At 33.9% G+C, this 11,544-nt stretch overlaps 1 protein-coding gene across 2 annotated transcripts in view; it reads left to right on the top strand.

The window, feature by feature from the left end:
* The window catches only part of NOX4 (NADPH oxidase 4), a 145,376-nt gene extending 134,404 nt beyond the window's left edge, over positions 1-10,972 (top strand). The window contains exons 16-17 of one of the 2 annotated variants that reach the window (XM_007463780.1): positions 183-283; positions 10,403-10,972. In XM_007463780.1, the coding sequence (XP_007463842.1) occupies positions 183-283; positions 10,403-10,523 (222 nt within the window). In that variant the 3' untranslated portion in view covers positions 10,524-10,972. The remainder of the gene's footprint in view (positions 1-182; positions 284-10,402) is intronic. The other variant, XM_007463779.1, reaches the window with a different exon arrangement.
* The last annotated feature ends 572 nt before the right edge of the window (positions 10,973-11,544 follow it).

Genomic DNA, 11,544 nt, shown 5'->3' with positions numbered 1-11,544 from the left:
GGAAAGAGGGAGGAAATGATGCTTCTAAATGACTTTACCTAATAGGTTGCCATATGATACTTATATTCTTTATATCACAGCAATTTGTTAGGAAGCCACAGCACCAGCAAAGATGATGTTAGAGAACTGGGTTATTTGTCCCACTCTGTGTCATATAAAATATAGTACTTTCTTTTTGGCAGAAGATAATTGGAGAAAAATATCAAGCACTGAATTCAAGACTTTTTATTGGACGTCCTCGGTGGAAACTTCTGTTTAATGAAATAGCAAAATATAACAGAGGGTAAGTACTATTCCTCAAAACATTTATGTGGCTAATGATCAAATTAAAATATTCCCAAGTCATCACATTAAGTTTTTAAAGGTTACTTAGTAATGGGTTTACAAATTATAGAGGCACTTAAACACTCAATTATCACTACCAAAGGAGGAGGCAAGGCAGGAACCACCTCAAGCATCTGTAATGCCAAATACTTAAAATTTGGCTTAAAAATAGTCTATTTATGAACTACTACCTACTTTTAAATTTACATAGATCCATATTATAAAGGGTGTTCATTCCAATAGCATAAATCAGGTAATCATTGGGAAAGTTTTTTAAAATCACATTAGCAAGCGAGGGAGGGCTGTATGTCTATGATCTGAAACGATACAGCTGAAGGAAAGCATTCATTTTGGGCACAGACTAGGGAGCCTGTTTGTCTTCTGTAAAATTATCATAGTGCAGGGCAATGGTCTATACGAATTTTAAAAGCATTTTGAAAACCATATACCCACTCACACATTTTAAAGTTGGCATCAAAAAAGTTTCATCATAAGTTTAAATAGTTCCAAAGGCTATAATTTCTAACATACTGCAGATATTGACATTTTAAAATTAATGTAACTCTTTAAAACATATCTACTGGAATCTAAATATCATAGTTTCTTGATACCAACCTTGTATATTTGTATGTTTTGTAGCTTTCACTATCAGTTAGAAATTTTACATCACTCTTTTGTCTAGTTGAACTTGTATTTCTGTCCTGTTTATCCTGCAGAATTTTATTAAAATTCAATATAATTTTACACTTGAACTAATCATACTTTTGTTGCTAAACTAAACACACCTGCAATAAGAATGTATATAAATGGAAGATTTAATTTTTAAAATTTCCTGTGACTCTAAGGCACCAGTGATCATCGTTTTCTTCTGGATTGAATTATGCTACAATTATTAGCATATATTTGATTAATTCATAATTTTAAAAATACATTTTGATAAATATAAAAGGGTATTTGATTGTAAATGAATGAGGCAGCTTATTAGATGGAGAGTTTTTTTAAAGCCCCGACTTATAAATTTATGGATGAATATGATCTACTGAAATAATCATGGATTCATCATGGCATTTGGCTTCATCTTCAGAGATTTTGTTTTAGGAATCATGGTGTGAAGCCACAGAAACAAAATCTAAAAAGGAATACAGTGACCCATGTAACTCAGATTACAACCATGTTTGAAAGCACTCCTAGATTTCCTTCCCTTGATGAAGTAATTTGGGTTAAAAAGAAAGCATTATTTGGAAAGCAGAGGTCCATATTCAGGGCCCTAGTTAAAGGTGAACTATAGAATAAAGAAAAATGTCAACCCAGTTTTTGTTATATTTCTTTCCCTTCTTTGTCCAAAATCATCCACCTTAGATGTGATCATCTTGTCATACTCACCTGGGTCTTGCTATGCACCACAGACTCCTTCCTCCCTAATGACATTTAACTGACTTCTGACAAGCGTTCTTTTATTAGTTTTCATAGTATAGTGCCGAAAACTTTGATAGTTTGTTTCTTTGTTTTGCTTGTTTGTTTTTGCTCAGTTCTGAAACCAAACCCCCAAACAGTAGAGGATCATTTGCAAGAAATTACATTGGGATTTTTGGTTTCTTTGGTTAGTTCTCAAGAGTTCTCACTTGTTATACTGTTCATATTGAGAGGGATTTTGTATGTTTCTTTGGTTGTTTGTTCATTTTCTTTAAACAGCAAAGCTTATTTAAGAAGAGCAAGTGTGCACCATCTACGGTTGACATTTTGTACACTTTAATTTTATCATTTATCATTTGCTCTGGGCAGGCACCTCAAATGCATTATTTTTTGAAGGATTTTTATGTAGCGTAGCTAGGAAAAGAATGGATCAACGTCTTAAGGTTTGTTAACTGGAAAAAGGCACTATTTAAATAGAAGACTTCATTTTAGATGTAAAATTTTGGTTAACTTCATGTACATACATTGCTGAGAGCATATAAAGAGATAAAAATAGAGAAGAGAGGCATATTAATTTGCACACATGTATGAGAGTGGTCTCTTCCTTGTATGTCTTTTTAAAAATTATTTATTATACCTGAGATCCAGTTTCCTGATATTTATAGTAAAAATACATATCATACCTTAACTTAGTTGAATGTATGCATCGTGGAAACTTAGTTGAATGTATGCATCATGGCCTTTGGAGTAGGGAAAACTCTTCTGGGATTGATGTCTGAGATATATCTATATTTTACTGCCACATGGTGTTTTAAAAACAATACCGATTAAGGATACCTAGGTTTGGTCTCTTACATTTGCTCCTGTGTCCCTGGGTCAAGTCACTCGACCCTCTGTATCTGTAATACAAGGAGTGAATAATCCCTAAGGTGTGAATAAGCTTTCATTATATGAGATCACACACTTTAAAAATGAATGGAAAAACGAGTATCGGTGTAATAGGAAAATATTCACCAATATGTTGAACATTTCTGGAACTAGTTCCCAACATCTTCCCCCAAACAACATTCTCTGCTAGCATCTAAGTCTATCTCTACCCATCTCTACAGAGTTTTTGTAGATAAATCTCTAGATGATTGTTGGATTGCAGCAACCTAATGAAAATTAGTACAAATTAATTACAAACGTTAATTAAAAGTTGTAGGATTTCATTGTTAGTGAAAGTGACATTGGGGAACTCCTCAAATTACACAAACAAAGATCTCCTAGAGTTAAACTAGTTAATTGGAAAAAAAATGTAAAAAAGAAAATGATCATACGCAGTGCTTTAAAAATAATGATATTATTATGAAGAATTTAAGGTAAGTCTTTAGGCAATTTTCAAAATTTGAGAATCTAACTCTATATTTGCCCTATGAAAGCCAAAAAAGAAAATAATGGTATCTTATTGTCATAATGCAGTGTTGACAGAGACTGTATACAGGCAGCCAAAATGTCTCATTCCCTTTTCATCTTAATGAAAACTGCACTATGGCTTTTTTTTATTTTTGGTGGTATAAATTCAGTAGTTCAGTTTTATTCATTTTAAGTAATCCATTGCGTCTAGCTCTGGTTTTGATAGTGACCTAAATTTTATTAAGTGTAAGAATTTATTTTCATACTTTTTTTATTATTTTCTTTCTTCTGCTCACTTTGGGTTTAATTAGCTCTTCTTTTACTAGTTACTTAAAGTGGAACCGTAGGTCACTGATTTTAGGTCTTTGTTCTTTCATAATAAAAGTGTTTAATACTATAAATTTTCCTCTAAACACCACTTTAGCTACATGCCACAAATTTTGATATGTTTTATTTTCATTTTTATATAGGTCAAAATAATTTTACAATTACCATGTGAATTCTTTTTTGACCCATTGGTTATGTAGAAGTATGTTGTTTAATTTCCAAATATAGGGGTATTTGTTCTTGATTTCTGGTTCAGATGGGTTTTAAGAAAACATACTCCTTGTTATTTCAATCCTTTAAAATTTATTGAGACCTGTTTTACTGCCCAGAATATGGTCTGTCTTGGTGAATGTTCCGTGGGCACTAAAAATGAATTTGTATTCCATTGTTTTGGGGTAGAATACCCTATAAATATCAATCAGTTCCAGTTGGTTGATGGTGGTATTTAAGTCTTCAGTACACTTACTGATTTTCTGTCTGCTTGTTCTGTCAATTTCCAAAAGAAGAGTGTTGAAGTCATTAACTATAATTCTAGATTTGTCTGTCTTTACAGTTCTATCAGTTTTTGATGCATGTATTTTGAAGTTTTTTAGTTCTAGGGTTTAGTTGTAGTGATTAAACTATTTACATCTTACTATTATACTGCATTCATTACAAAATAAATTACATTTTATCATTACATAGATTAAAAATATTCTTCATTTTTCCAGCTTTGTTGAAAAATAACTGACATATAATATTGTATACAGTATAACAATTTGATATGTATATGTTGCAAAATGACTGCCATAATAAAGTTAGTTAACATATCTATCACCTCAAATAATTACAAATTTTGTGTTTGTGTGATGAGAACTTTTAAGATCTACTGTCTTCCCAACTTTCAAATATACAATAAGTATTGTTAACTATAGTCACCATGCTGTCCATTACATCCTAGAACTTATTCCTCTTGTAACTATAAGTTTGTAACCCTTTGTCAGTCTTCAGTCATCCCGTACCTTCCCCATCTGCCTCTGGCACCCTCCAATCTGCTCTGTGTTTCTGTGAGTTTAGGATTTTTAGATTCCACAAATGTGTGAGATCATACAGCATTTGTCTTTCTTTGTCTGATTTATTGTGCTAATCATGATGCCCTCAAGGTTCATCCATGTTGTTGCAAATAATAGGATTTTCTTCTTTTTTATGGCTGAATAATATTTCAGTGTGTGTGTATCACATCACATCGCATTTTCTTTGTCCATTCATCCATCTATGGACACCAAGGTTGTTTCCATGTCTTGACTATTCTAGATAATGCTGCAATAAACATAGGGGTGCAGGTAACACTTCAAGAGAGTGATTTCATTTCCTATGGATATATACACAGTAGAGGGATTGTTGTATCATATGATAGTTTAATTTTTTGAGATACCTCCATACTATTTCCCATACTGGTTATACCAATTTACATTCCCACCAGTAGTGTACAAGGGTTTCCTTTTCTCCACAACCTCGCCAACATTTAAAATGTAAAAATGAATTGAATAGACATTGTAAAAATGTCTATTCAGTTGTTCTGCCTATTTTTTAACTGCGTTGTTTGTTTTTCTTTTGATATTGAGTTTTATGAGCTGTTTATATATTTTGAATATTAACCCCTTATCAGTCATATCATTTGCAATTATTTTCTCCCATTCAATAGGCTATCTTTTCATTTTGTGGATGGTATCCTTTGCTGTACAAAAGCTTTTCACTTTAATTAGGTCCTGTTTATTTTTACTTTTGTTTCCTTTGCCTTAGGATACAGATCCTAAAGCATATTGCTATGATTTACATCAAAGAACGTTCTGCCTATTTTTCCCTCCAGGAGTTTTATGGTTTCTGGTCTTATATTTAGGTCTTTATTCTAATTTGAGATTCTTTTTTGTATGTGGTATGAGAAAAGCCTCTAATTTCATTCTTTTTACATGTAACTGTACAGTTTTCCCAGCACCAGAAAGCAAATTCAACAATACATTAAAAGGAACATACACCATCATCAAGTGGTATTTAACCAAGGCATTGCAAGGATGGTTCAGTATCTTTATTTTTTATAATGTAGTGATACACTGCATTAAAAGATTGAAGAATAAAAATTATATGGTCACCTCAATAGATGCAGAAAAAGCTTTTGACAAAATTCAGCATCCATTTATGATAAAAACTCTCCAAAAAGTGGGTATAGAGGGAACATACCTCAACATAATAAAGGCCCTATATAATAAGCCCACAGCTAATATCTTACTCAATGGTGAAAAGCTGAAAGAGTTTCCTCTTATTGGATTATTATTATTTCTTTGCTAGCGAGTTATATGAATTTCTTATATATTTTACATATTAACCCCTTATCAGATATGTATTTTGCAAATATGTTCTCCCATTCCCTAGCTTGCCTTTTCATTTTGTTGATCATTTCTTTTGCCACGCAGAAGCTTCTTAATTTGATGTAGTCCCACTTATTTATTTTTGCTTTTGTTGCTTGTATTTTTGGTGTCAGTTTCATGAAATTATTGCCAAGACCACTGTCAAAGAGTTTTTTCCTCTGTGTTTTCTTCTAAGATTTGATGGTTTAAGGTCTTATATTCAAGTCTTTATTTCCTTTAGAGTTAATTTTTGGGAGTAGAGTGAGATAGGGTGCAGTTCCATTCTTTTGCATGTGAATATCCAGTTTTCCCACCATCATGAATTGGAGAGAGTATCTTTTCCTCATTGAGTTTTCTTGGCTCCTATGGATTGAGTTACAGTCCAACAGTTTACTGTTGCTTTCTACTTATCTCATTTGTTCTTTCCTTTTTTCTTTCTTTCTTTGCTTTCTTTTCAATTAGTGTTATTTTATGATTCCATCTTTTTCTTCTAAAGTGACATATGAGCCATACCTCCCTGTTTGACTTCAGTTATTTCTTTAAGGAATTGTTTGCCAAGTTGCAATCCTTGGACTAGCATCACCTGGCAACTTGATGGAAAACCAAATTCTTGGAGCCATATCCAAGATCTGCTGAATCAGTGGATCTAGGAATAGGGCCTTGCTATCTGTGGTCTGTGAAGTGCCTTAGGTGATGCTGATGAAGCTGAAATTGGAGAAGCATCGCTCTAGGTTTACGGTGTACACCATTAGCTTATCACAGTGTGCTTCAAATAATATTATACTACCTCATGTACTTGCATTCACCCTGCATCTCTTTGGCTGTTGTTCTTGTTCATCTTTCTTCTACATATACTATAAACTCCATAATGTATTGTTATTACTTTTGTTTTAAATATCAATTATATTTTAAAGAGATTAAAAATTAGACAAAATATACAGTGTATTTATTCACAGATTCACCATTTTGGTGTCCTTCACAGTTCTGGGAAGATTCACATTTCTATCTGACTTCATGCTCCTTTCCGACGAATTCCCTTTATATACCTTATAGTGCTGGTTTGCTGGTAATGAATTCCCTCACCTTTTGTTCGAAAAGTTTACATTCTATCTTAAATTTTGAAAGTTATTTTTGTTTGGTATAGAATTTGCTTGATATAGAATAGTTGCTTTTTTTTTTTTGTCTTTCAGCACTTTGAAGATTTCACTTCATTGCCTTCAGACTTAAATAGTTTGTGACAAGAAGTCTATGCTTCATCTATTTATTATTTGTAGTGTGTCTCTGCCCCCACCCTCTGTCAGCTGCTTTTGTGTTATTCTCTTTGTAACTGGTTTCCAGAGTTTTATTATAACTTGCCTTATGTTGTTATGTGTGTGTGTGTGTGTGTGTGTGTGTGTGTGTGTGTGCGCGTACGCGCATGCATATTCTCCTTGGAGTTCATTAGATCGTTGGAGCTGTTTGTTTTCATCAAATTTGTAAAAATTTTGGTAATTATTTCTTCAAATATTTTTTTCTCTTCTCCCTTCTTCTTTTATTCCAAATACATGATCTTGAGGTCATTTGATACCATCTTGCAGCTCACTGATACTCCAGTGTTTTTATCTTGTCTTTTCTGTGTTTCTTTCCCTCTGTCTTCTTTTTTGCTGAGACTAGAATTACATATATGAAAGACTGGTTGGTATTGTCCCACAGGACCTTGAGGCTCTTTTCACTTTTCTGCCCAATTTTTGTTCTCTGTGTGCTTCCATTTGGATATATTCTACTGCTATATCTTCAAGTTTACTTATCCTTTCTTCTTCAGTGCCTATTCTTCTGTTAACCCATCAGTATATTTATCATTTTAAATATTGCATTTAATCTCTAGCATTTCCACTCAGGCCTTTAAAGAATCTTTTTTCCTTTCTCATCATGTCAATGTTTTTCTTTGAACATATGAAACATGTTTCTCATCACTGTTTCAGTGACCTTATCTAATAATTCCATCATTTCTGTCATTCTCATCCCGTTTCTATTGACTTATCTTTCTTCTTGTATTAGTTTGCTAGGACTTCCATAATAAAGTCCCACAGGCTTGATGGATTAAACAATAGAAGTTTATAGTCTCACTATTCTGAAGGCTAGAAGTCTAAGATTAAGATGCCAGCAGGGTGATTTCTGAGACCTCTCCTTGGCTTTCAGATGACTACCCTCTTGCTGCCTCTTCACATGGTCAGTCTTTTATCTGTGCATGTGCATCTCTAGTGTCTCTTTAATTTCCTCCTCTTAAAAAGACACTAGTCAGATTGCAAGAGGGTCCACCCTAAAAACATCGCTCTATCTTAATTACATCTTTAAAGGCCCTATATCCAAATACAGCCACATTCTGGGATACTGAGAGTTAGAGTTTCAACCTATGAATTTGGGGAAGGGGACAAAATTTAACCCATAACACTTCTAGTTATAGTTCATAATTTCTTGCTATACACATTCCTGATAATTTTTTATTAAATGCTATACACTTTGAAGTTTAGACGTCAAACTCCAAATTTTTATTTATTCTTTTCAATATCGTTGGAATTGTTTTTGGCATACAGTTTTGTTACTTGGGTTCAGTTTGATCTTTCTTCTTTTTTAATTTATTTATTTTATTATTTATTTTGGCTGCATTGTGTCTTTGTTGCTGCATGTGGGCTTTCTCTAGTTGCGGCGAGTGGGGGCTACTCTTCGTTGTGGTGTGCAGGCTTCTCGTTGCAGTGGCTTCTCTTGTTGTGGAGCACGGGCTCTAGGCACATGGGCTTCAGTACTTGTGGCATACGGGCTCAGTAGTTGTGGCTTGCGGGCTCTAGAGCGCAGGCTCAGTAGTTGTGGTGCACGGGCTTAGTTGCTCTGTAGCATGTGGGATCTTCCCAGATCAAGGCTCAAACCCGTGTCCCCTGCATTGGCAGGTGGATTCTTAACCACTGCATTACCAGGGAAGTCCATCAGTTTGATCTTTTCAAGGCTTGCATTTAAGCTTTGTTAGTATGAGTCCAGAGCATCCTCCAATCTGAGCTAATTTTACCAACATCCTCCCTACCCTTTGCAAATAAGGTAATAACTTTAGTACACTATCCATTGCCAATGTATTATATTTAGAGCTTTCCATTTTGGCTTGTGGGAATATGAATTGTTGACAGCCTTGCGTAAACTCAGAGTTGTTTGACCTACTGCTCCTTGGTAGTTCTCTACCCAGTTTCACATGGTTTCCTCTCACATATGAGGAGATTAGTACTGAGCCAAAGACTTGAGGATACTCCTCTGCAGATCTCCAGAGCTTCTTTCTTTTGATATCAAGTTCTAGCTGCTTTGGCCTTTGTGAACTCCATTCTTTTTCTCTTTAACTCAGTAAGACCACCAGTCTCTGCATGAGTTTCCCCTCTTCTGTGCTACAGCTTCTAAATTGCCTTCAGGCCACAAGAAGAGATAGCTTCTTGTCGGGCTCACCTTGCTTTTTCTTTTTTACTCAGGGATGACAGTTCTGTGCTCCCTGTTGTCCAGTATCTGCAAGTAATTGTTTCATATGTTATTTGTTTTGTCCTAGTTTTTTAATTCAAGAGGGTAAATCTAGTCCCTATTTCTCCATCATGGCGGCAAGTAAAAGTTTATTTTGTAGCTCTTTGTTTCATTTTTCAAGGTGAAAAGTTTTAATAAAACTTGTTTCAGTATTTATTATAAATTTTGGTACCCATTTAAATGGATTCACTGTCTTTTTTTTCAGCAACAATTATTCTCAGATAATGAATACATACTGGATTTGTCCAAGATATGATAAGAATTGTCAATCATTTTGATATCATAGGAAGAATTCAATGCAAATCAACAAACTTTGCAGGAAATCAATGTGAAATAGTAATCAATTTGTGGGATTTATTTATTCTATTTGTTAGGGATATGTATAATTTCTCTACCAAAATTTTATGTTAGCAAATATAGCAAATAATAAAACCTGCTTGGTATTTGTTACAATTACTGTGGCACATAAATAAGAAAGAAAATGAATCCAGATTAGTATGCTTTTTGTTATAATGTAGATATAAATTAGTCACTTAAAATTATCCTTTCAAATTGGTAATAGCTTTCCTTTCTTTATGCTTATTCACCACTTCCCATGAAAATCCATGGGATCTTTAGGGGGAAAAGATGTATGTAAGACATTTAGCATGAGAAGAAATGATATGGTCCAGGGTGGATAGAAATCTATTCATATGTCAAATGTGGAGCAGTTGACATCTGTCAGTTGCAGCTCTTGACTTCGTTTCTGCCCTCATCAATGACATGCAGCCTGCTCACTCTGATAAACAAATATGTGCTCATAGTTATATTCTTTGAATGATCTTGATCTCTGGCATGAAAAGCATGAGGTAAATAAAATATCTTCCCGGTGGTCACTTATATTTGGTAATAATTGGAAAATTATTTGTATGCAAAGCAGCAAGAAATTAACTTTGTTAACACCTTAAACATGCTACTAAAAGATACTTCTTGTCATGTTCTGCCTAATTTTCCACCTGATTTTCCATTTTCTCCCTTTGTCTTTCCAGGAAAACAGTTGGTGTTTTTTGCTGTGGACCTAATTCAATTTCTAAGACTCTTCATAAACTGAGTAATCAAAACAATTCATATGGGACAAGATTTGAATACAATAAAGAATCTTTCAGCTGAAAACCTTTGAGATGAACAAGGACTCTAAAGAAGGAATGAGTGCAATTTCTAAGACTTTGAAATGCATCTGGATCAAACAACTGTGTCATGCCAAAGAGTAGCAAGGTTTTCTTATTTATGATTATTTAAAATGGAAATGCAAAGAATGTGGCAAGATGACAGGTCACATTACATGTTTAATCTGGAAACCAAAGAGGCCCTGAAGGATATTTGATGTGATTATTCACTTTTCACTGCTCAAATTAAAAGAAAACTATTAGATGCACACTGTTGATTTTTATGGCAGATTCAAGAACTCCCTAGTAAGGTGTTGCTCACTGAGAGGCTGATAGCTTTGGTCCTCTTTAAATTGTTTTTGGTTGAACAAATGCAAGATTGAACAAAATTAAAAATTCATTGAAACTCATATTACATTTTCGACGTGAGTGTAAACAGAGAAGCTTTGATTTAGAAAAGCTCCAGGTAAATATACTAGAAGGCTGAAAATACAGCACAGGATGCCATTGATACGGGTACTTTGTGTCAGTATCTAATCTTGCTTACTACTGATGCTAATACCTCTACTTAATATCCGGAGACTTTATGCTCAATGAACCTTTTGCAGATGTTGATATAATACCTATTTTTATATTTTTCTTTCTTCTTTGTTCCTTAGTCTAGGGAAATCTGCCCTCCCTTGGCATGTGTTAGACACAATGATTTAATCGGTCCTTTCTATCCCCAATTTATTTAATCTACGACTATTGCATTTTAATGAGGAAAATATCATTACTATAAATTATAAAGGGACATATAGACTAATAACTTTTTTCCTTTTTCAGCATTTTGGCCTCTATTATTTTTATTTACTTATTTTCCCAATGCAGTTTATCATAGTCTTTTAAGGGGCTTTGTTTAGTTTGCACTTTGAAGACCAAAGGGTGTTATGTCTGCCAAGGTCACTGAGATATAATTTCTCTCTCTTTTGTCACACATTGGTTTATGCTGGAGACATTGAAAGTGCAGTCACAACCCTGAATAG

Source organism: Lipotes vexillifer, unplaced genomic scaffold, assembly GCF_000442215.2.
Source record: "Lipotes vexillifer unplaced genomic scaffold, Lipotes_vexillifer_v1.1 scaffold1304, whole genome shotgun sequence".
In the NCBI taxonomy this organism is placed as follows: Eukaryota; Metazoa; Chordata; class Mammalia; order Artiodactyla; family Lipotidae; genus Lipotes; species Lipotes vexillifer.
This window is presented reverse-complemented; position numbering and strand designations above follow the sequence as displayed.